General features: G+C 40.7%; 1 protein-coding gene across 1 annotated transcript in view; it reads left to right on the top strand.

Annotated features, from left to right (window-relative positions):
- The window catches only part of arhgap42 (Rho GTPase activating protein 42), a 254,861-nt gene that overhangs the window by 206,537 nt on the left and 21,333 nt on the right, over window positions 1-26,991 (top strand). The window contains exons 12-19 of the mRNA XM_033022363.1: window positions 3,982-4,018; window positions 6,840-6,902; window positions 8,840-8,914; window positions 11,697-11,781; window positions 13,194-13,252; window positions 15,460-15,565; window positions 21,238-21,397; window positions 23,558-23,708. Coding sequence (XP_032878254.1) covers window positions 3,982-4,018; window positions 6,840-6,902; window positions 8,840-8,914; window positions 11,697-11,781; window positions 13,194-13,252; window positions 15,460-15,565; window positions 21,238-21,397; window positions 23,558-23,708 — 736 coding nt within the window. The remainder of the gene's footprint in view (window positions 1-3,981; window positions 4,019-6,839; window positions 6,903-8,839; window positions 8,915-11,696; window positions 11,782-13,193; window positions 13,253-15,459; window positions 15,566-21,237; window positions 21,398-23,557; window positions 23,709-26,991) is intronic.

Genomic DNA, 26,991 nt, shown 5'->3' with positions numbered 1-26,991 from the left:
TTCATGCCTTTTATGATGATTTCACCAGGATAATGCCTTTTTCACGATCGAGTGCCTAAATCAGACTTTTTTTGCTGTTTTGCTCAAAGGTCATGCTATTTTCTCTAGTTGTACCGTGATTTCTTGGATCTTGGAAACTTTATTGTCATTCAGACCTTTCGGTCTGAACGAAATTTTGTTGCCTCGCAGTCATACATATAATAAAGTAACAAAACACACAATAAACACAAATTTAACATGCACCACAGTGAGTTCACCAGACACCTCCTCACTGTGATGGAAGGCAAAAATCTTAAGTCTTTGTCTCTTCCCTCCTTGTTCTCCCTCTGCGCTGAGGCGATTCAGGCCTCCGATGTTGTGACCCCCACCGGGTGATGGTGCTTTAGTCCCGCGGCTCAACCGTGCTTCGCAAACGGGCCAGTTCAATCTCCGCGGCCCAGGGTGGTCGAAGCTGCCGCCCTCCAGTCCAGCAGAAGAAGCTGTTGCCGTAGGAGCTCCAAAAAAACAGGTCACCAACCTATGACCTGCGAGCTCCAGACGATGTCATCTACTGGGCCCGCGGCCGAACCTCCGAAGTCGGGTCGTTGCCGCCGTCAATTTCAATTACGTTTTCTACGTTAACACATTAATATTAATGTTATTATTAACGTGTTGGAACATAGTATAACTTACAAGAAAATTTCCACCACTGGGGTGAAACCGGGGGCGCCACCGTCGGTCATTCATTCGTTCATGCCGCTGCCCGCTGGTTCAGCCTTCTCCAAGATCTATTTAAGAATGAACTGCAGTTGCTAAAAAAATCGTAGGTAAACAAAAATGCTGGAGAAACTCAGCAGGTGAGGCAGCATCTATGGAGAGAAGGAATAGGCGACGTGTCTGGTCGAGACCCTCTTCAGACTGATGTGTGGGGGGGGGGGGGAGAGTTGGGATAAAGAAAGGAAGAGGCAGAGACAGTAGGACTAGAAAGAGAGCTGGAAAGGGTGAGGGGGAGGAGGGAGAAGACAAGGGCTATCTAAAATTAGAGAAGTCAATGTTGATATCGCTGGGGTGTAGACTACACAAACGAAATACTCAAGCTTGTCTCCTCACTACATTTACTGCTGGCTCCAGTCGCAAATCTGAGTTTTCGAGTGATCTGTGCAAGGCATAGGAATAGGCGACGTGTCTGGAATTCCATTTGGAAATTGGAAAACAATTCTCTCAGAGTTTTTTTAGAGAAATACACAGATGAACAAATACCAAGTGAGTCATACTTACAGAAAAATTATGTTGACATCAACTTCAACATTATTGTGCAGAAAATTAGAGTTGAAGTTGCATGCAACATAATATGGATCTCAATAGACGAAACAACTGATGTTGTGAGGAGATATGTTGCCAATGTGGTCATCAGTACACTGGAGGCAGGTCAACCATCAAAGGAGTATTTGTTGACATTGGAAGTATTGGAGAAGTCAAACAGCTCAACTATTACTCAGTTGTTTACATCTTCACTTGCTGATCTTTGGCCAGAAGATATAAAACACGAGAATGTTCTTCTGTTTGTGACTGATTCAGCTCCGAACATGAAAAAAGCTGCTCGTGCTCTTAAAGTTTTATTCCCCCAAAATGTTGCATTTGTCATGCTTAGCTCAAGGACTTCATAGAATAGTCAAGCACATACATGGTTGTTTCCAAATGTCGATCGCCTAGTATCCAATGTCAAGAAAATCTTCCTCAAAGCACCGTCACGTGTGCAGTTGTTCAAGGAAATGGCACCCGAGATTCCGCTGCCTCCTCAGCCCGTTTTGACTAGGTGGGGGTACATGGTCTCTGCTGTACTGTACTATGCTGCAAATAATTTGTCAACTGTTTTGAAGAAGAATCTGCTGCAGTAAGAATGGTCAGTGAAATCATGCAGAAAAAGTTCCTCCATCGTGATCTTGTGTTTATTGCTTCCAATTTTGCAAACTTCCCACAAGCTATCACTTCCTTTGAGAAATATGGCAAAAGATTAGTGAATAACTTGCAGGTTTTCAACAAAGTAACTGACGATATGCGTATAATTCCTGACGATGTAGGTAAAGATATACAAGGAAAATGTGAGAGAGTGATTTTAGCTAACAAAGATCTTGAAGAAATACAAAACATAGCTAAAGTTCTCAAAGGTAGTTGTAATGCACAAGATATCGACATGAATATAGAGTCTGTAGCTTGTTTTGGGTATGCACCAGTGACCTCAGCTGAGGTAGAAATAAGTTTTTCACAACTGAAGCATATTCTGTCTGAGAGGCGGCATAATTTAACACCAGATAATTTGAAAAAATTGCTTGTAATTATGTGCAACCAGGCAACTTTGGTCATTTAATGTAGAATACCTTTATATTATCATTTTTAACCATATTTTGCGGGTGGAAATACATGCCTTTTTATGTCAAGAAGTGCCTTTTTCATGCCTTTTTTGCAATTTTATTATGCCTGTTTGCCTGCCTATTTCGGAGTTTTTTAGCGCTTAAACATCCTGGCTCTAGTTATAAGCTACCCAAGCAAGATATGAGGTGCTGTCCCTCCAGTTTGTGTGTGGCCTCACACTGGCACTGGAGGAGGCCCAGGATAGAAAAGTCAACTTGGGAATTGGAGGGGAGGTAATATAGTCTCCCTTTAGTCACCCTTTTCATCTCTGGCCTTTGTCCACCCATTTTCCAATTAATGCTTGTCTGTGTCCACCTACCATTAGACAGACTTTGTTCCGCCCACATGTCTTTTTCAGCTTTCCCTCCCCCACATTTGAAGGGTCCCAATCAGAAACATCGTCTATCCATGTTCTGCAGAGATGCTGCCTGACATTACTCCAGCACTTTGTCTTCTCCTGACATTTTGTCATACTTGGCTCATTTAAATAATATCTTCTGAACAATAGTAGCATCCAGGAGAGTGTGCGCAGAGAACCCATCAATACCAGAGGAATGCAAAGGAGCTTGAACAACATTTAATTCCTTTTAGAATTTACCTCTGCTTTAGATAAATCATTATTAGTTTTTGCCAAAACATTTTTAATAAGCTTTCCCATCCCAAGTTCTTATTAGTCGGGTAAGTCATTATTTTTGACCCTTCCAACAGCAAATACATTTATTTTTCCCCTATTTGTAATTCTAATGTAATTCCCTAATTCCTAATGTAATTCCCTAATCAGAAAGGCAGAGACAGCGCCACCATTGAACTAATGAAGGGGTATTTACTGCTCAGGGGTAGGGAATGAGAAATATCCTAAAGGGCCTGTCCCATTTGGGCGACCTAATCCGTGCGTTCTGGCGAGTTTGCCCTCGACTTATACTCGCTGCACGGTCGACACGAGGTTGTAGGACCTCGTAACTCTCCTTCATGCTCGATAGTGGTCTCCGCGTACTCAAGGCCTCAGCTAGGTCGCGCCATTTTTTTCAATATGTTAAAAAATGCCCGCGAGTAAAAAAAAGGTCGCCATGGAAAAAATAGATACTTTTTTTACTCGAAACGTTTAGTCGTAGTAGGTCGTAGTAGGTTGGCAAGTTAGTCGTAGGTAGGCGAGGGTAGTCGAAGGTAGTCAAAGGTAATCGTAGATAGTAATCATCATAGTCGAAGGGAGGTCGTCTTCACTCTCCACTATTCAGTGTCCAATTTTCCCGAAGTTAGTCGTAGCTAATCGAAGCTGGTCTTCAACATAGTCGAAGGAGGTCTTCAATATGTCATTTTTTCAAAATCCTCTATACTCGCCAATTAGGTTGCCCAAGTGGGACAGCCCCTTTAAAGCACACGTGGAACAATATTTTGAGTAACCTGCAGAAAATCCTATTGATTCCCTTAAATTTCAAAATATAACGCAGCAAATAATCTATTACAGTGTCAGTGTTATGCGTAAAGCTGTGTTTGTGTTTGCTTCACACTGGAAATAAAAATAATATTGGTTATTGGTAAATAATTATTTGTAATTATCAGCATTGACAAATTATTAATTTTGTTTTGCAGATATACACTCTGCCCCTTCTCAACAAGAAGGAAGAATGTAAGAACCCATATTTTCACAAAGTGAATTTTGTTAATGAATGGCCATTCTTAGAAAGGTGTAATTTTCATTGTTTCTCACGAATCCTTTGATTAAAGATTTATGGTTCTATTAAATCATTATCAACTCTCAAAATGAATTGAAGTATCAATACTCAAATTAGAAAACATATTATGTGACTTATTTTGAAACTATTGAATACAAGTTATTTTCAATTAGCTGTTGGTCCAATAGGTCCCTCTCGGACTTTGAAAATCACCAGGAATTCAAATTAATAGCAATTACTGCATTAAATAAAAACCAGAATGGTACAGCAAGTAGTGCTGTGGCCTTAGGTTCCAAGGACCAGATTTGGATCAGCCCTCTGGTGGTAATTATGTGGTTTGCAGATGTTCTGTGGTTTTCTGCTAGGTATTCCACTTTCTTCCCACACCCCAAAGATGTGTTAGTAGGTTATTTCAGTGCAGAATAAACCCAGGTGAACCTGGACCAGCAAATACAATGTTGCAGTGAATTTATTTTTGATTGAACAGAATCCACAGTAATAATTTATCGTTTATACTCGGATGATCCTCTCCAATCTCCTGAGCATTGTGTACAATATGACAATAACTTTGATAATTATTTGATAATTAAATGTGCATTCTAGTGAATGTTGAGACATGAATTTTAATAAAGTTTGACTGTTAACTAGTACACATTTTGTCATCTTGTGCAACCACCTCTCCTGTCTTCCCTTCCTTTAATATGGAATTCTTCCCATTCCTTATGTGCCACGGAACTTGGCAAATAGATAATGGTTACCACGGTTATAGTTATAATTTCATGGAGTCACTTGACTTGTCTTGTAACCAGTTGAATTACTGCATCTGTAATGGTGAAATTACGGCTTGCATGTCTCCATATTTTATATTAATTCCATAAGGAACAGCTAAATTTATTCTGTAATAGATTCTTGATTAGTAGAGGTGTCAGGGTTATGGGGAGAAGGCAGGAGAATGCTGTTGAGAAAGAGAGATAGATTAACCATGATTGAATGGCGGAGTAGACTTGATGAGCCGAATGGCCTAATTCTGCTCCTGTCACATGAACCTAGCAGTCAAATGAAAATCCTGTACCCAATTTGCTGCTTTTGTCTTGAGTGACTTTTGTCTAGGTGTACTGAAAACTCTGCACTTGTGACTTTTTCTGTTTACCTCTTATGCAGACAGCTACCTTTCATAAAGTTCATCTTTATGCAATGCTTTGATTTTTAAACAGTTTAAGAATATGAAGAATTATGTTGACAAAACAGAGTGTACAGATGACATATGTTGAGGATAGGATTTGGATCTGCTGTGCTGATTGAATGGCATGTTACTGCTTACTAGATTCACATCTGAATAACACTCAAATAGACAACGTGTAGGAGAAGGGTTAGCGCCTTCCCTCTTGGCTGTTATTTACAGTTTCTTCAACTACTTCCTCCCCTCCCTAAGCCAAAACAAGGTTGAATTACTGCTTCTCAATGTATATTTTCCATAACACCTTATGATTTATGCCTTCCAAGTAGAATGCAGAGGGATAACTGCAAGCAACAGCAGTAAATGGGAAGCATGGTAACCATGCAAAACAATATTCTCAGTGAAGCCAACGTCTATCATCGAAAGAAAAATATCACAACTCTTTCAAGCATATATAAGCTAATATCTCATTCTGCTTGTTAAAGTCTGCTAGACTTAAACTGTAAAATAATTCAAAAGACACAATTCTCAGTCAAAAACTTTTACGAAAACACCATGGTGGGAGATGGACACAGAAACTTGAATGTACCAAAGTTCACTCAAGTGCCTGCTATCGCCATCTAAGGGAATGAACAGAAGTACAAGCACTATTTATACAGAGTAAAACAGCCCGATGTACATGTAGTATTTTCTCATAGACACACAAAAGAAGCTAGTCTGCAAAAAGACATAATAAGGTTCCTTTAATTGTGTTAAGGAGTTAGACAGGAGTTGTTAGAGAGTTAGGCAGCTGCAAAACCAAGAAGGCACCATTGTGTGATAAGAAGGCATTACAGGATGTTAGTTCCGACATTGGAATGTCCAAACTCAGAGAAACAATTCTTATCAGTGGTTCTCTAGCATAGTGAAGGTCGATCTGCAAAGCCTGTTTTCTAATATACTAGTACATTTGACTTAAAATGTCAGCTATAGCTAGAATAAAATGCCTGCTACCGCATTAACCCTTACATGCTTTTGGAATGATTATCCTATTCTCATAGGATTTCTAGAAGCCAAGTTTTATTTAAATTAAAGTAGTCGCAGAACCTTGAGGAAATTATTACCGTTGTTAAATCCTTGTAATTATTTTGAAATGTATTGATATTGAGACTGTGTTATGGAATAGATATTAAAGACAGTTTAATCATTCATTCAGTTATCTGCCTTCTAATGTCGGGATTGAGAGCAAAGTAATGTTTGTTGTGGTAAACATTATTTGTGTGTTTCAATTATTTTTAAAGCATATACAATAACCAAAAGATAAAATGAAGGTTTTGAATATTTAGCAAGTTCATCATTTAGTATTGTATTCCATAAAAATTGGCACCTACCAAACATATAAACATGCACCAAACATATAAACATGGAAATTTCAGAAATTATAAATACACTGGGTTTTAAAATTTTGAATGATAAAATAACTTGGTAATTTTGATCTAACGTAATTTAAGGTGGTCTCCTAACAATACGACACTGCTGATTTTGATTTTGTTCGCTGACATTTAATAACAATGTTTTAATTATTAAGTGAAAGTAAGAGACTCAATTTTGTATTACAGTGTACCTTAATGAGGCGGGTTTTAATTTTGTAAAGAAGTGCATTGAAGCTGTGGAAATGAGAGGTAAGGGATAGGCCATTTTTTCCTTAACATTTGTAAGTAATGACATCTCAACTGACAAGTACATTACAATTTCAGGCCTACCTATCATTATACTGTACATGTGGAATTGAGTTAATGTGGAATATTCAGGTTAGGTAGTGCATGTGGAAGATATACACCATGCAGGACAAGGGCTCAAGTCAGGGAAAGGCTGTAAAAGAAGCAAGAGGAATACAGGAATGATGCAAGAGATAGATGGCAAGAGGGAAAAAAATGAGGGTGGTGATTGGAAGTCTAGGCAAGACGTCTGCATTAAGGAGAAAACAAGGCAGGTGATGTTGAGTAACACTCAAAGCACATTATTAGTGGGGGGAGGAGATTGCTGAAAGGTTATAAGGTTTTCAATGTATTTAATGATGGCGGGATAAGGTTGGCAAGATCAACTGGTTTGGTGAGGGTGAAGCTTAACATTTTCCTCTCGAAGGGAGGCAGATTCAGGTTGAGGGTTTGAAGATTATGGCTGTTTAAGGCAGTGTTAAACCACACGTTAAATCTCAGATTTGCAGATGCTGATTTGTGTTCTTTCAGTTTTTACTGCTGAATTAGATGACTTTAACCAGAATTGTAATGAGAAATCATTTGATTGTAACTTAGAACTGTGTTCATCATTGGGGCTAGAGATGTGCACTGAATCAAGCGACTCCTCTCGAGAAGTAGAGAATGATTCTAGTTGCAGGGTTATTTGTACAATGAGAATGTCATCAATTGGAGAACAACGAATTGTGGAGTTTGGCAAGGTGAAGACTAATGTAGCTTGAACTAAAGTGCGTGGTGCTGTTAACAAATAGAACAAGATAATGCTGACAATGCAGCTCAGAACACCACAATGATTAGCCAGCCAGAACATCACATCAGTGTGACGGGTTACTTTAGAATGGATTGAAGAACTCCAAAACATTTTCAGTATTATCCAGAGGGATCTATATTCAGAGTTGCAGTGGATTCCAGAAAAGGATATGAAGTCCAAGAATAGTAATGACCAACCATGTTCAAGCTCATTGTGGTTTTGATAGACTGGATAGAGAGTTGGCTCTTTGATTAACATTGGAATTCTACTCAAATAGCCCATTTTATGTGTTTTACTGCATTACCAATTTAGTTGGGAAAACATGTCTTTAATATCCTGAGAGTGTGGTTAGCAGGTAAAGATATTCTTGAACAATGACTCATGGTTTATACGACTGCACATACTGTAGATATGCTAAACTTGCAAATAACAATCACAGCATAATTTTATGCCCTAAATGTTGATAACTTTCTGGAGATTCCTGTTTGGTATCTGAAATCAGAGGAGTTCTGCATCTCTACCCATGACAATTACATTCACTCACTAACATGGTTATTTTTTAAAATGTTAAAATGGCATCAAATGCTTGATATTTATTCATTAGAATAATTGTGTTACTCTGACTAACTGGTGCAGTATTTAAGCTTTGGAAGAATGCATGCTTACTGCTCCAGTTCCTTGAAATTCAACACTATCTCTGGAGATTCACCGAGAACTGACAAAAACTAATTCTCTCCCTTCGAGCAAGAATGTACGAATGTTTACCATGGCTCAGGCCGTGACTTTCTACAAACTATGCTGGAGGTCTCAGTACCTTGGCTCTGAAATAGTGACAGTCGTGGCTGAATTAAACATAATTTGCTCATACTTAAACACAAAACAAGCAAATAAATATTTACTGTGATCGAAAAATGGTATTCATTCTCTAGAACATTTTAAATTTATAATACTAAACAAAACTGGAAAAATTAAAGTGCAAAACATTAAAAATACACGATTGTTGATTGTTGTAAAGGCTAAATTGAAATTAAAGATAGTGTGATTTTTGTGAAAAGTCCTATTTGTTTCACGTTTTTCCATCTTTCTCCTATTAAAATATGTACACTCTTAGGTATTAATGCCATGGGATTGTACAGAATGAGTGGAGTAAATTCTAAAGTACAGAAGCTAATGAATGCAGTATTTGGTAAGAAGATATTTTAATTTCCATAATGTTGGTGAACAGAACATACAGGTATGTTTGTTTGTTATAATAGGACAGAGAATACAAACATATTACACTTGTGTAAAATGTGATGGCTTTACCTCTTAGACACAGTTTCAAATGTTTCCATATGTTAATAATCTGCCTTTTCTCAAAACAATATAATGCTAGATTTCAGAAGATATACTGTAGCTTGGTTTGTCGATTCACTAATTCAAACCATCAAAGAAGTTGATTTTTTTTTCAAACATTAAGGTTTGGGTTTGGATAAAGTTGTAGCTTCTTTTGAACATGCCATTATTATACAATTAAAAATTAATTATATTTGTCGTTGAAGCACATAAGAAATCCAGCAAGATTCTGCTTTAACCATATTTTCTCAATTGAAACCTGGCGAAATAACTTATGTGTAGCGACTTTCCATGGAGCGAAGGAACAATTTTTAATGAAAAGAATGCTTTTCTTAGTATTGAGAAAATAAATGTTTAGGAAGGAACTGCAGATGCTGGTTTACACTGAAGATAGGCACAAAATGCTGGAGTAACTCAGCGGGACAGGCAGTATCTCCAGAGAGAAGGAATGGGTGTCGTTTCGTGTCGAGACCCTTCTTCAGTTTAGCTGATTTTGTTAAGACAGTTCAGGACCACCTGATTTATTAGTATCAGAGCAGATGATGATTAACTGAGCCAGTGCTGAATAGTTGGCACAGTTGTGCACACTTTAACCGCCAACCAGTCTTGGTTCTTTAAAATTTCACATACAGATTGTCCTCGAAATATACTTAATTCAATTTAGACTCTTTATAAAATATGTGAATTCTGATTCTAGGTAAAATTGTGACGTCAAACATTCTGATTCATGAATAAAGTTATGAATAATCAACTTCTCTGCTGCATTTCAGTTAAACGTACCAGAAATAATGTGCTGCTTTAAACATAGACATAGAAACATAGAAAATAGGTGCAGGAGTAGGCCATTCGGCCCTTCGAGCCTGAACCGCCATTCAATATGATCATGGCTGATCATCCAACTCAGATTAGATAGAGCGTCTTGTTTCACCCTCTCCCTCCCACCCCCCTCTGATTTTCACAAGGTCTTAATCCCTATGTCCTATGTGGCCTTAGTTACATTCATATAAATTGTACTAGCTTGCAGAAGGTAGTACATGTTCCCTGGTTAGTAACAACGATTTATTGTCATTTGTAACATACGTGCATTATATAATTATTAATTAATTTGTTATGTTAATTAATTATATCCAATTAATTTGTTATATACAACAAATTGTTATATAATTTGTTGTCAAGACATCCTCACAAAGTAACCAATATCTTGTTCTTAAAACCTTAACACAGGGTAGCAGAATTGGGCAAATTAATTGATTATTTTCAGAAATATGTTCAAGCACACAATGAAACTTTATATAAATGTCAAATGTTGAGAATGATGGTGAGGTTAAATTTGTCTTTTGGCATTATATAATGGTGCTTTAAAGAACTTGATCCTGTCAAGAACCTAGCCATTATTACAGTCCACAAAGTCCATACGTTATAAGTACAATAGGCATTTCTACAACAAATTGGGGTATAAAGCCGAAGCTATTGTCCTTGGAATAAAAGTGTTCATTAAGTCATTTTTAAACTGACTCATTGGCTGGCATGATGATGCTCATTGACATGAGAAAAGTGCTTGATTGTGTACAAAATTAAGTCTTAAGAGTTTTGGATCATATAAGGATAGTTTCTTGACTTTGAGGCCGAGAGCAAAAGCAAGTAGAATTTAGCTATAAAAGATTATTTAGAAACTAAACTGGTGATAAATTGGCAGCTTTTTCAGAATATTGGATTTTTTTCTACTCCTATTTGCGCCCCACCCTATCCCACTTTTAATTATTTTGTTTAGCGTGTTATACAAGTGCTATAATCTATTTTATGAAGCAGATGAGTTTGATGGGGAAACAGAGCTCTAATCTATCTAAACAAAGTCTTGGAATGAGACCTGGATGAGTTTAAAACAATCGTGGAATTGGGCGCCAGGAGAGTTTAAAAGGAGCGTGAGAAAGTTTCTTTGGGAAGTTTAAAGGGAGCATGAGAATGGGGCCCCAGTGAATTAAAACGTTATTTGGAAACAGGGCTCAGGGGTGTTGTAAAAAGTGGCTGGGAACAGGGTTTTGGTGCGTTTATAAGGAGTTCTGGAATCTCTTTATGAGGAGCATGTGATGTGGGCCCCTGTACTTTAAATGATTGCGGAAGACATCACCCAGTGAGCCGGTTATTGAACCAAGATCTCAGAACAATCAGTGGATTAACGGAGTTTTAACTGCTTATTCCTGCAGTAAAGGCCTGCACTGATTGTAATGCATATATACTTGGTATAATTGTGAGAGTGATGTCTGTCATGTGCCACATGCCAATTAATGTCTCTCAAACATACTCAATCGTCTTTCCTTATTTCATATGCCTGGGGGTATATGCGAGAATATCCATACACACTATATGCACATGGACTAACCAGATGTATTGAGTGTTTATATTTAAGATTACATTTTATTGCATAGCACTTAATTGTGCAAATACATTTCTCGCCCAAAATTGAGGGTTTTTTAAAAATCTCCTGCTTCATTCTTAGCTGCTTTATGTAATTTTCCAGAAAACTTTGCAAATTAGTCATCTTAAAAAATGTGAAATGTATGCAATTTATACATGCTTGTAATGTTGATCCATTCTAGATGCTAAACCTAATATATGCACTGTTCTCTTAAAAGCGCTTAAAGCTCCTCCTGATATGGATCTTGACACTGAATTATGGGACATGAAGACAATTACAAGTGGGCTTAAAAACTACCTCAGGTAGGGGAAAACATGGAAAAACTACGGCAAAAATTTTTACCTACTTATTTTTTGTGATATAAAAACCTCATTTTGAACAGTGTTGATATATGTATATATCTCTATACTTATAAAACTCTGATCTTGGATGTGTATTTATTTGTGTGTGTGTTTGTGTGTAATCACATCTTCGCGAAAAAATGACGCGGTAACGGTAAAATCTTTACATATTCCGGTAGCCATTTTCCCCCTGGAGTCCAAAATCGCCTTATCTGAAAATTTAATGCTTAATTTCTCGAGTTATTAATGAAAATGTTCAAAGATCTGACAAAACTTTGAATTTAAAAATGACTGTCTGTCGCTGATGACGTCACAATCGGTCTGCGTGCCTTCTTCCTCGCGCTGCGAGTGACATCACCCCCCCTAACCCTCCCTCCTCCCTCCTGTTATTCAAAAGACGCAGCCGGAGATGAAGTCGGGCCCTGGACTGAAGACCAAAGATCATAGCTGAAGACTGCGGCGGCCCAACTCGCGGACCTTTGGTCGACGCTCGCTCGCCGACTCGTCCCCTCGTCATCACGCTGCCTTACCCCCTCACCGCCTTGTTCAGGGTTCTCGTGTCGGCGCTTGGTGGGGAGGTTGCTGTCGCTCTCTGCCTCTGTCGCTGCCCTCTCTCTGCCTCTGCCTTCTGCCCCCAGCCCCTGCCCTTTGCCCCTGCCCTCTGTCTCTGCCCCTGCCCTCTCTCTCTGCCCTCTGTCTCTCCCCCTGCCCTTTGCCCCTGCCCTCTCAACTCCCTCTCCCTCTCTAGCCACGCCTGCGAGTTGGTGGCTATGCGTGAGTGGATAGGGCGGGGGATGGGGAAAAAGGAACAAATTAATAATTTAAATATAATATCTAGGTGGGTGGTTAGTGTGTGTGTGTGTGGGGAGTGGTTAGTGTGTGTGTGACGCCGCAGAGTCTGAAGAAGGGTTTTGGCCTGAAACTTTGCCTATTTCCTTCGCTCCATAGATGCTGCTGCACCTGCTGAGTTTCTCCAGCATTTTTGTGTACCTTTGATTTTCTTGCATCTGCAGTTCCTTCTTAAACAGCTTGATATGGTGCTTGTTTTGGGAAATCTGCAACAGTTGAGCAGTGACTCATAGGCAACAGATGAACAAGTGCAGCTCATTGCTCAACACAAAATCTGCACTGATATATCCTGTTACATTTCTACAGATACAAAACCATAGGCTGCTTATTGTATTTTTGCATGTGGCAGTATTTTATCTTGCCTCTTAAGAGAAATTCTAAGATGCATGAAAACTGTTGTTTGCAAAAATGCTACTTATGCAACTAGTTGGAAATTCCCTTAATATTGCAAGGTACTTTTAAAGTTGAATAATGTAGACTGTCAAAATGTTTCAAGCCTACTATGGTTTTTTTTCCTGTTCTAGGTGTCTTGTAGAGCCATTGATGACTTACAAGTTACATAAGGATTTAATTGCTGCTGTCAGTGAGTAGTTATTATGAACTATGAATAAGGATTCGGTATTTCTTTGTGCACAGTGATAAAAGTAGTGGACCTAAACATTCTTATCCTCTGGCTCATTAAATCTGCATTTGTAAGTGCCCAATTGTGATTTTGAACGTGGATTTTTACTTGCAGAGCCCTATTGCATACAATACCAACAAACCTTCATCCCCTCCAGGGAAAGGCTCCATCCCCTATTCCCAATTCCTCCGTCTACGCCGCATCTGCTCCCAGGATGAGGTGTTCCATACCAGGGCATCGCAAATGTCCTCATTCTTCAGGGAACGGGGTTTCCCTCCCCCACTATAGATGAGGCTCGCACCAGGGTCTCCTCCATACCCCGTAACACTACTCTCTCTCCCCATCCCCCCACTCACAACAAGGGCAGTCCCCCTGGTCCTCACCTTTCACCCCACTAGCCGACACACACAACAAATAGTCCTCCGTCAGTTTCGCCAGCTCCAACGTGACCCCACCACTCGCCACATCTTCCCATCTCCCCCCCTGTCTGCCTTCCGCAAAGACCGCTCCCTCCGCAACTCCCTTGTCAATTCTTCCCTTCCCTCCCACTCCACCCCTTCCCCGGGCACTTTCCCTTGCAACCGCAAGAGATCCTGTTGCTTTACCTCCCCTCTCGACTCCATTCAAGGACCCAAGCAGGCGTTCCAGGTGTGACAGAGGTTCACCTGCACCTCCTCCAACCTCATCTATTGCATCCGCTGCTCTAGATGTCAGCTGATCTATATTGGTGAGATCGTTTCACCGAACACCTCGGCTCGGTCCGCACTAACCAACCTGACCTCCCGGTGGCTCAGCACTTGGAGGAACAGCACCTCATATTCCGCTTGGGTAGTCTGCATTCTGGTGGCATGAACATTGATTTCTCACAATTCTGTTAACCTTTGCTGTCTCCTCCCCTTCGTACCTCAGCCCTCGGGCTCCTCCTCCTTTTTCCTTTCTTCTCCCCGCCACCCCCCATCAGTCTGAAGAAGGGTTTCGGCCCGAAACGTTGCCTATCTCCTTCGCTCCATAGATGCTGCTGCACCCGCTGAGTTTCTCCAGCATTTTTGTGTACCTTCGATTTTCCAGCATCTGCAGTTCCTTCTTAAATACCAACAAACCAGTCTTGCAAGGAAAACCCAAACAAAAGCTTGTATTTGTAATACATTTTTTAAGCTTCTTTGTGAACGTTGAATAACATGAGCATAATTTTTTATTCTGTAGTGATGTTGAAGGGAGAATAATGATTATTGTTCATAGCTTTGATGGGCGGTACTGCTGATCAACAGGCCCAGAAGTTGTAATAGTCAGCAGAATGTTTTCCTTTTTATTGAATCATTACTACATGCAGTTTACTACATGGAAATTAGACCATTTGTTTCACTTGTTTCAGTGATTCTTCCAAAGCCATGAACCAAACAGATAAATGACAGTGGGAATGGTGGCAGAGAAGTTAAATTGCCAGACCAGTAATCCAAATGCCTGAACTAATTTGAAATGAAGATAGTAAAGCAGTCCACAGCCACCCGCACCAGGACTTGGACATTGTTTATACTTGGGCTACTGAGTGTGGGGAAGAGTGAGCTGGCAAGGGGGGTAAAGTAGAGAGGGATGCAAGTGGAAAATGCAGCGACCGTTTTGACTTTATGGAGAAGTGGAAGTGGTAAACAACTGCGCCAGCTGAATGGGCAGTCTTATTCCTGGATCCCACCTTGAAGAAGAAAGTAAAAATAATTTTAGGCAACAGGCAGCAGAAAAAAAAAATCTATGAAAGAGACAACTTAATTAGAAAAGAACACATTTATATATTTGCGCATTAATTAATAACTAGTTATCTTTCCTATTAGGAAATCAAATAAAGGTGTGTCATTAAAAGAGCAATTGGTGAAACGTGTAAAGTTTGGAATTAAATGAGGAGACAACTTTCACATTTTCTCACAAGTTGTCTCAATGCCTCCAGAACCCAGTGTTGAACTGATTAATGTAATGGATTGCTACCCTTCTCTTTCCAGATGTGAAAGAGAGCCAGCTGTGCATTACATCACAGATATAATAATTATTGCAAAATACATGCTTGTTTAGACAAAAGAACTAATATGCATAAACTGAAATATCAATATATAATGCTTTTCTACCAGTACTTCAAAAAAAAAGTTTCAGTACACTGAATCTATCAAAATTTTCTACAGAGTCAGATGATCAGAATTATCGAGTGCGTGCTGTTCATGCACTGGTTTATAAACTACCAGATAAGAACAAGGAAATGCTTGAACTCCTGCTTAAACATTTGGTGAAGTAAGTAGCTTATCTTCTGCTAAGTTTAAGAATGCTCACCTAATTAAGCTTGCCATTAGGGGTGTAGTTTTAACTGCTTTATCATGTAATTTCCAATTTCTCCAACAATTCATGATTTCTGTATCACAATTACTCTCAAAGTTCACAAGCAAAATGTTGCGAATGCTAATGGTATCTTACAGTTAATAGAATATTGTGATCGATTTGAAGGGTGATTACAGTAATGAGTTACGTAAAGTTTGATTGATTTAACAACTGTTAAATTCATTTTGAATCTCCACCAAATGTTGGTTTAATTTCAGATTTTAAATTCATTTCAAATATTGTACCTTTTCACCACATTTAGATGACAGTTTGGCTCAGCAGTCTGCCCACAAGTATCTTGGTTGGAAAGTTATAGGTTCAAGTCACATTCCAATGACTTGGCCATTATAAATGAAGATAGATCCACAGTTTGCAAATACACCTCTCTGGTGACATGTTATCCAAAGTCCATAAGGGGCAAATATCCACAATTCTTATCTGCTATGAACTCTGTGACTGCAGATCGAACCAATATTAGTGACCTTTGACCATCTTCTGAATTGGCCCATCAAGCTGTCCCATTGTATCAAGACCATTTAATTAATCCAAAATTAAAAATAAATCCAGAATAACCATCCAGTAATCACCCATGCCCAGAAAAAACAATGAAGAGATATGAGAAAAGCTGTTTAGCAAAAGAACATCTTTAGCCAAAATAATCAAAGAAAGTCTTGGTGTAAAAGGTATAACTTTGTAGCTGCACCGACTGTAGTGATGTACTTTCAGAGTTTCCCCCAAAACTCTTTGGCAGTATCATTGCGACAGAATCCTGATCGAATGTCCCTCCACTAAGAATTAGAAACATCTATTTGAATGTTGGCCCCTATGGTGAATCGTCAGCATTTTCTCTTCATAGTATTCGTGATCAAGTGCACAAAGGTGGCAGTTATGTGTAGGAAGGAACTTCAGATGATAGACACAATAATCAATAATAATCCCACTTTAAACCGAAGATAGACACAATAATCAATAATAATCCCACAATAATCTCAATAGCAAATAAATCAGTTGTTGCCAGCCTAAATGATTACCGTCCTGTCACCCTGACCCCCATAGTAATGAAGTGCTTTGAACGCCTGGTTAAACCTCACATTACTGCCAGGCTCCCCGCATCGTTAGACCCCCTCCAGTTCGCCTATCGCCCCAACCGCTCTACAGAAGATGCCATCTCTACTACGCTGCACTCAGTACTCACTCATCTGGAAAACAAAAACACCTACGCCAGAATCCTGTACATTGACTTCAGCTCAGCTTTTAATACCATCATCCCACAGAGACTTGTGGAGAAACTAACCCTGCTGGGCCTCAACACCAGCCTGTGTCACTGGATCCTGGATTTTCTGACACAGAGACCGCAGTCAGTCCGTGTTGGCAAGATCACCTCAGGCTCGATCACGTTGAGCACCAGCTCCCCTCAAGGCTGTGTGCTCAGCCCGCTGTTGTTCACACTGCTCACACATGACTGTGCTGCCAAATTCAGGGACAACAGGATTATTAAATTTGCAGATGACACCACAGTGGTGGGACTCATCAGTGGAGAGGATGAAACAATGTACAGGGAGGAAGCGAAACACCTAGTGGACTGGTGCGGCAACAACAATCTAGAATTAAATGTAGAAAACACAAAGGAGATGATTGTCAACTTCAGGAGGTCACAGCCCAAACACACACCCCTCAACATCAGTGGCACCACGGTGGAGAGAGTGGAGAACATAAAGTTCCTCGGAGTGCAGATCACAGACAGTCTCACCTGGTCCAGGAACAACACTGGGATTGACAAACGGGGCCCATCAGCGACTGCACTACCTGAGGAAACTCAAAGAGGCCTCACTCCCCACCAACATCCTCAGGACTTTTTACAGGGGCACGGTGGAGTCTGTACTCACGTACTGCATCAACATGTGGTACTCCAACTGCAACTGCTCAGACAGGAAGGCCCTGCAGAGGGTAGTGAGGGGAGCAGAGAGGACCATTGGCGTCTCCCTACCCTCTGTACAAGAACTGTTCCAAAGCCGCTGCCTGAAAAAAGCACTGAGCATAGTAAAGGACAGACTGCACCCCCTCCACACACACCTGGATTAGATTAGATTAGATTAGATTAGATTCGTTTATTGTCATTCAGACCTATCGGTTTGAACAACATTTTGTTTCCCTGCATATAATAAAAAATGACAAAAACACACAATCAACACAAATTTAACATCCTCCTCACTGTGGTGGAAGGCAAAATCTTAAAGTCTCTGTCTCTTCCCTCTTTGTTCTCCCTCTGCGCCGAGGCGATCCAGGCTCCAGATGTTGTGACCCCACCGGGTGATGGTAAATCCCGCGGCTCAACCGTGCTCCGCGAACGGGCCGGTTCAAACTCCGCGGGTGGTCGCTGCCGCCGCCACAGCTCCGAGGCCGAGTCGGGTCTCCGCTGCCGCCGCCACGGTTCCGGGGACGAGTCGGGTCTCCATTGCCGCCGCCGCTGCCGCTGCCACAGCTTCGGGGTCGAGTTGGGTCTCCGCTACCGCTGCCGCTGCTGCCGCCGCCACAGCTTCGGGGCCGAGTCGGGTCTCCGCTGCCGCTGCCGCTGCCGCCGCCGCTGCCGCCACCACAGCTACGGGGTCAGGTCGGGTCTCCACTGCCGCTGCTGCCGCTGCCGCCGCCACAGCTCCGGGGCCGAGTCGGGTCTCCGCTGCCGCTGCCGCTGCCGCTGCCGCTACAGCTCCGGGGCCGAGTCGGGTCTCCGCTGCCGCCGCCACAGCTTCGGGGCCGAGTCGGGTCTCCGCTGCCGCTGCCGCCGTCACAGCTCCGAGGCCGCCAGCTCCGCCATTAGGCCTCGGCGCAGGCGGGGACGGGGAATATACGACAGAAAAAAAGTCGCATCCCCCGAAGGAAGAGACCAAAACATGTTTCTCCCACACACATACACAACTTAATAAAACTAAATTAACTAAAACATGACAAAGGATTAGGCAAGAGATTAGGCAAGAGCATCAAAGCCCGGACAACCAGACTGCTAAACAGCTTCCTTCCACAGGCTGCGAGGCTGCTAAACAGTCACTCCACCTGATTCTGCTGCTTTTTTTGCACTGATACTTTAATAACAAACTCTGGCACTGGCCACTGGAATCAGCTGCCCTGGACAATTTATGACTGTTTTTACTTGTATTTTAATGTTGTTGTTTTTTACCTGCACTTTTTTTACTATTCGTAGTTTTTATCAGGGACTGGATTGTTTTTATTTATGTGTGAAATGTTTAAGTTTTATGTGTGATGCTCTGTTATTCCCTGGGAAACGTCTTCTCATTTTGCACTGTACAACTGCTGCTTTGCAAGATGACAATAAAGGTTGATTGATTGATTGATTGATTGATTGATTGATTGATTGATAAGCTGAAGTAACTCAGCAGGTCAGCCAGCATGTCTGGAGAGAAGGATTAGGAGACTTTTCGGGTCAAGACCCTTCTTCAGACAGAGTCAGGGGAAAGGGAAACGAGAGATATAGATGGTGATGTAGAGAGAGATATAGAACAAATGAATGAAAGATATGCAAAAAAAGTAATAATGGCCTGTTTCCTTTATCATAGTTACATTTTTGCACATCTTTCATTAATTCTCAGTATGAAGAAGGACCTTGAACCAAAATGTCACCTATTCCTTTTCTCCAGAGATGCTGTCTGACCTGCTGAGTTACTCCAGCTTTTTGTGTCGTATGTTAGGTGGTTGTTAGGGTTGGGAAGAATGGTGCATCGAGATAACACCAAATAACATAGAAACATAGAAAATAGGTGCAGGAGGAGGCCATTCGGCCCTTCGAGCCAGCACCGCCATGCATTGTGATCATGGCTGATCATCCCCTATCAATAACCCGTGCCTGCCTTCTCCCCATATCCCTTGAATCCACTAGCGCCCAGAGCTCTATAGCACACACAAAGTGGAAACTCTTTAGCTATTGATGCGCTTCAAAGTTATTTGTTCAATTATGTAGAATATTCTAAATCCTATATATTCATGTACTTTCAAATGTTTTAACACAATGGAAGAGATTACATTCTAAATCTAAATGGTTGAACCAAATATAGAAATAATTGAATGGTTGAAGCAAATGAGATATAAAATAGCAAATGTGATTTTAATATGCATAAATGCAAATGAGACACAGTAGGAAGCGTTAAAGGGAGAATTAAATATAAAGCTAATATATTAGATACAATACAAGAGACTATTTGTTTAGATCTCAAAGACCATCCTGACAGTATATAGTAAGGGTACGTGATGCCATACAAGATTTTAGGGTGTGAAAAGGAGATCAATTATTATCAGAAAACAGTGGAGAATTTGCATTGGCTCAAGTTGCACAAGGTCATTATCCTGAGCATATTCTGCCACCACCATTATCTATTGCAACAAGTGATGGCTCCCACTGATTGTCGCCAGAAGCTTGTGTCCTTTTCAGGACGGACGATCACAGCGATGTCAACATTTGAAACATGGAAGATGGACACAAAAGAAGTGGACATCTCGAGCTGACTGCTAGGAATGACAGCAAAGGTTGCTTGTATTCTGGAGAAATCCTAAGCACCAAAAGTTGCTTGAGATGGATGATGGGATGGGGAGGATCCAGAGTAAAGAGAAATCTGCCTACAGACAGGAAGAGACACAGCTGGCTTTCTGGTGCCATCGCAACAACCTGGAGCTCAATGCTTAAGATGGTGGAATTAATTGTAGACTTTAGGAGAGCTCCCCCTCACCCCGCTCACCATCAACAACAGCACAGTCACATCTTTGGAGTCATTTAAGTTCCTTGGAACCGCCATCTCCAGGGACCTTAAACGGGGGGCCATCATCGACTACACAGTCATAAAGGCTCAACAGACGATGTGCTTCCTGCGGCAGCTGAGGAAACCCAGACTGCCACAGTCAATGATGGTCCAGTTTTATACTGCCATCATAGAGTCTGTCCTCACCTTCTCCATCATGGTCTGGTTTGGCTCAGCCACCAAGCATGACATCCGAAGGCTGCAACGAATCGTTCGATCAGCCGAGAAGGCGACTCCGGACTGTCAAAGCCGCCACAGCCAGACATATAAACAGCTTTTTTCCACGAGCAGTAGCTCTACTCAACAGCCAACACTTTGTAGCCTCCTTTTCCTCTGATATTTTATTTAATTCTTCACATGTTTAAATTATAATGTTTTATTTTTAATTGTCTACTGTGTATCGTGATGTTACTTGCGAGTAAAGCACCAAGGCAAATTCCTTGTAGGTATACATATTTGGCTAATAAAATTTATTCAATTCAATTCAATGACTTTTAAGCAGATACATTTCAATAATCTCTCTCAACTAAATTGTACTGATTATTAGTGACTTGGATGCTTTCAAGAGAGAGCTAGATAGGGTTCTTAAAGATAGTGGAGTCAGGGATATGGGGAGAAGGCAGGAACGGGTTACTGATTGGGGATGATCGAAGGGTCGAAGGGCCGAATGGCCTACTCCTGCACCTATTGTCTAATGTTATTTTAATGTCCACTAATTAACAATAAATATGAAATATACATGTGTTCACAATGGGTAAATATTTTCATGTTCCATCATTTCAGAGTGTCCACTCATAATCAAAAAAACCTGATGACGATTTCTAACTTGGGAGTTATTTTTGGACCAACACTAATGAGATCCCAAGAGGAGACTGTAGCAGCAATGATGAACATTAAATTTCAGAACATTGTGGTTGAAATTCTGATTGAGAATTACGAAAAGGTACTGTGTGAGCTCCGTTTTTCAGCGCTTTCATTGTTGATCTGCATTGTAGATAAAACATCATAGAGAGATACAGCATGGCAACATCAAACACACATTTATACATGAACCCGACCCTAACACAATTTATTTCCACCTCATACCTTCCCACCCCTCCCCAAATTCTACCATGCATTTACATGCTCGTGGCAATGTAGAGCGGCCAATTAATATATCAACCCAGGTTTTCAATATGTGGGTAGAAACTGGAGCATCTGGAGAAAAGCCACACAGTCGCACGGAGAACGTGCCAACTCCACACAGCCAACACAGACTGTGAGGCAGCTGCTCTACTAGCCAAACTAAAAATATCAGCATCCTTTAGTTACTCTTCTCATTATTGTTCTTCTTTGTACCCTTATATCTTTCAAACATGCTTTTTTTCTCCAACTTACTTTCTCATAATTTTTGACTGCAGATGTTCTTCCTTCCACTTTTTAATTATCCACTAATACCCATACACTCTTATTCAATTTTGCAAACTCAATATATTCGACCTTAAGTGGGGGCTACCATCGACTCCACAATCAAAAAGGCACAACAGAGGATGTACTTCCTACGGCAGCTGAGGAAGCACAATCTGCCACAGGCAATGATGGTGCAATTCCACACGGCCATCGTAGAGTCTGTTCTCACTTTTTCCATCATGGTCTGGTTTGGCTCAGCCACCCAGCACGACACCTGGAGGCTGCAGCGAATCGTCCGATCAGCAGAGAAGGTTATTGGCTGTAACCTTCCCTCCATTGATGAACTGTACACTGCAAGGGCCAGGAAGCGAGCGGGCAAGATCATCTCTGACCCCTCTCACCCTGCCCACAAACTCTTTGAATCACTTCCCTCTGGAAGGCGACTCCGGACTGTCAAAGCTGCCACAGCCAGACATAAAAACAGTTTTTATCCACGAGTAGTAGCTCTACTCAACAGCCAAAAATCTGTAGCCTCCCTTTCATCTGGTATTTTGATCTTGATCTTGATCATGATCAATGGTGTTTTATCATTAATGTTTTATTATTATTAATGTTTAGTGTTTTCTGAGTCATTCGTAATTGTCACTGCATGTCATGTTGTTACTTGTGGGCGGAGCACATAGGCAAATTCCTTGTATGTGAATACTTGGCCAATAAACTTACTTATTCCTCTCACATTATGCCTGTTAACTGTCCCTCTTCCTCATATTTTTGTCCCTCACCACCTCCACATTTGTTGTCTTTCCCTCATTCTTTTTCCTCTTTTATTTCACAAAGCTCACTTGGATCTTTGGAATCCGGTAACCCATGGAAAGATTATTTTATCTCTTTGGTAGAAAATGTGAAATCCAGCATTGTGTTGTCAAAAATGTTCGAGGACTAATTCAGAAACTGATTTTTTTATAAATGCAGTCCTTGCAAAGGTGGTTGGAGCCGTGCCTATAGAATGTAATAGATCTAATAGATCTCTATCACAACCGCCCAAAATAACTACAACTTTCCTGATACATTATTCCTCAAAGAGCTGGCGGTAAGAATTTGGTTCTGGGGAGATTGTTGAGCATTCTTCAAGACAGGTCTCTTAGATTGCAGCATATCTAGTGGGACAGATATTTATCTTTTACCCCTCTCTCTTGCTCCTGGTGATAGTTGTGTGATCCCTTAAAGCAAACAAAAAAAGCTAAGATTAACTGCATCGAGTACTTTAAATCAATTTCAGTAAATCTGGACATTATTGATAACTCATTTAAACAGTTCAGTGGCTGAATTTGTCCCTTGGTGTTAAGATTTTTGTTTTCCTCTACGGTTCAAATTGGATGTTAATAGTCTATATTCCAATATTTTTGGGAGTAATGGTATTAATTAGAGATTGGGTGTGAATTTACATCATCTAGCCACATCTGATGCGTGGAGGCACAAAATTGTAAGCCAGTTTTTTGCATCAAAAGCACTGTAGGTTGCGGTGATAGCTCGTGGATTGCATGCTTTAAATATAATATATTCTGTATCATGTACCTTCCAGCCTGTTATATATTTAATTTAATGACGTGTCAACTCTCTTCCCTCTCTGCAAATGCTTACTGACCGTCTAATGTTTGATTTACACCCCGTTTTAAATATCTTCTTGCAAGTATTTTATTTTCCTTATCAACAGATATTCAATACCCCACCAGATCCCAATGTTCCTCTTCCTCAACCTGAGCAGAGATCAGGATCCAGGCGAAGCAAGGCAACTTGCCTTTCCACAGGTCCAAGACGTCCCAGAGGCATCTATACCCCAACCCTGTGCCTGGCAGATGCAGACAGTAAGCAAACCGGATCATTTGTTTAACCTATGCAGATCTTTTATACTTAAAATTGCTCCATTACAATTGCTTCCAAACTCAAAATCTACACCTGAAACATATTGTTGAGATTGATGAAGAGATTGAATTGAAGAGATCATTGAAGTGATTGTTGACGGTGTGGAACGCACAACATTTTAGTATTACTTTCTTATTCTTCAAGCTATTCCCTCTTCCCCCTTGACCCATTAGACTTTAGAGATACAGCGTGGACACGGGACCTCCAGTCCATCAAGTCTGTGCCGACCAGCAATCTCCCCGTGCACTAGCAGTATCCTACACACTGGGGACAATTTACAATTCTTACAAAAGCCAATTACCTATGAACCTGTATGGCTTTGGATGTATGGGAGGAAACTGATGCAGTCAGAAAACTAACGCAGTCACAGGGAGAACGTACAAACTCTGAACAGCCAGCACCCATAGTCAGGATCGAACCTGGTTCTCTGGCGCTGTAAGGCAGCATCTCTACTACTGTTCTGCCCATGCACCTAATGCACCATAATCCAAAATAAACCATTCTAGCAGTTTGTCCAAAAACAGCATTTGGATTGGCAAAGACTAAGAACTATATGTAAAGATTTCTGGCTACATACCTTCATTAACATTACTGCACATTATGCCACCAGCCAGCTTCTTCAGCACATATTAGTACATTTTTGACTGTGCAGAGATCTAATTGTTCCAGAAGGATAGATAATGTTATAGTTTTAGAAAATTCTCAATGCTCATCAAGTAATGAATTACTTAAAAAGTATAGTAATAGTAAATGTAGCTGCCAGAACATGTTTCTGCAAACTGCAGAGTTGAAATTTAGATCATTTATTTCAGTGCTATTGAAGCAGGTTAATGGGCCTGTCCCATTTAGGTGATTTTTCAGGCAACTGCCAGCGACTGTCAAGTCGTAGCAGGTCGCTGAAAAAATGGCGACTGGAACTTCGACTTGAACAGTGCAAAACCAATGTGATACAGACACAAACCACGATGAACAGGAAGGTTGGCGCTGTAATTAAGATGGTGAAAGCACAGTGTACGGGAAGGGTCACTTAAGTCCTTTAAACGAGGGGGGAGAAAGGGGAGACAGGGTGGGGAGAAGAAGGAGAGACAACTTTTAAGAAGCCAGAGATACACACGGCTGTGAAGCTCAGCAGACATTAACATTACCGGTCGGTTATCCTTGGTTCTGAAAACTACTGTTGACATTTATTTTTCCCCAATGAGCCAATGAAATTCACCAGTCACCAACGGCAACAACCTACGACCTCCTGGCAACTCACTACCACTGCACCTACGGAACGAGAATTCTTGCTACTGTCCATGGAGTTAAAATTCTGGTCGCCGCTAATTTTTCAACATGTAAAATTGTGAGTCTGAGGGCACTACTCACGACTCCCCACGACCATGTGGTGACCGCATAGTCTCCTGCAGTCACCTATAAAGTCGCCTAAGTGGGACAGGCCCATAAGTATTAAACAATAGATCAGGAATAATGCCTGTCTTTGGTTAGGATTGCAATGAAATTTCAGAAGCTTCAAAGGAATGCTTACTTAATCTTACTTAATCTTCTTACTTAAGGAAAGGTGTAAATGCATTGGAAGCAGTTCAGAGAAAATTTACTTGATGATACCTACAATGGTCAAGTTGTCTTATGCAAAGTGAAGCGAGTGAGCAAAAATCTGGCAAATAAATTATGGACATTGGTTGTTTAGAAGCATTTGGTTGAAATATTAGATCCTGAGATAACCAATATGTTATCCCAGTTGATATTTGGAAAGTTATAATCCCCACTATTACAACCCTCTTATTCTTGCAGTCATCCGTGATCTCCCTATTTCAGTCAGTGGAAGTTAGAAGAGGAAATATGTAGAGAGATGTAGTCCTATGGTGAGGATTCTGGCACCACTCAAACAGGTGATCGATCTCCCTCCTGTACTCAAATTTGTTATTACGTGTTATTCGTCCAATGCCGGTGGTGCCATGGCGAATTTAAAGATGGCATTGGAGTAGTGTCTGTCTGCACAATAATGGGCATAAACAGGGAGTAGAGCAGAGGCCTGAGCACTTAGCCTTGAGGTGTCCCCTTGCTGGTCATCAATGAGGAGGAGATATTGTTGCCAATTTGCATTGATTGAGGTCTGCCAATGAGGAGGTTGAGGATCCAGTTGCACAGGGAGCAGCAGAGACCCAGTTCCCTGAGTTTGACGATGAGTTTGGAAGGGCTGATGGTGTTGCACATTGAGTGGCAGTTGATAAACAACAGTCATAGAAACATAGAAACAAATAGGCACAGGTGTAGTCCATTTCTGCCCCACGAGTCAGCACCCCCATTCATGGCTGATCATCCAAAATCAGTACCCTGTTCCTGTTTTCTCCCCATATACCTTGATTCCGTTAGCCCTAAGAGCTATATCTAACTCTCTTTTGAAAACATCCAGTGAATTGGCCTCCACTGCCTTTTGTGGCAGAGAATTCCACAGATTCACAACTCTCTGGGTGAAAAGTTTTTCTCATCTCAGTCCTAAATAGTCTACCCCATATATTCTTAAACTGTGACCTCTGGTTCTGGACTCTCCCAACATCAGGAACATTTTTCCTGCATCTAGCCTGGTCAATCCCTTAAGAATTTTATATGTTTCTATACGCCCTTCTCATCCTAAATTCCAGTGAATATAAGCTCAGTCAATCCCTTCTTCCATCATATGCCAGTCCTGCCATTCCTGGAATTAACCTGGTGAACCTACTCTGCACTCCCTCAATAGTAAGAATGTCCATCCTCAAATTAGGAGACCAAAACTGCACACACAAATACGCCATACGTATGTGTTCCTATTGTCCATTAGGAGATTCCAAAATTAAGGGGTTTAGTGAAATGTATGAAGAACTTGGTGCTATTACTAGTCAAAATCTGTATGATCTGTGAATTATCACCATAAATTGAAATTTGCAAATCCAGTCATTATTCTTCATGCATAGAAAGTCAAAACTAATTTCCAGAAGACTTTTACTGTTTTACTTTACAGATTATTTCATTGTTGTAACCACGTAAGATTCAATGGTTTCCAAATGAGAGAAAACAGTTTTAATTGTTGCTAAAATGTTTTTACTGTGCGTCAATGCATTTTAAAATATTTTTTTAATTTTGCTTTTGAAATGACTATTTCTAACATTCATTAAGTTCTGGGGGAATTTGGCACCAATAAAATATGATTGGAAATGCTTTACACTTGTGTTCATGCTGAGGTAT

The sequence above is a fragment of the Amblyraja radiata genome, chromosome 6 (genome assembly GCF_010909765.2).
Source record: "Amblyraja radiata isolate CabotCenter1 chromosome 6, sAmbRad1.1.pri, whole genome shotgun sequence".
Lineage (NCBI taxonomy): Eukaryota > Metazoa > Chordata > Chondrichthyes > Rajiformes > Rajidae > Amblyraja > Amblyraja radiata.
This window is presented reverse-complemented; position numbering and strand designations above follow the sequence as displayed.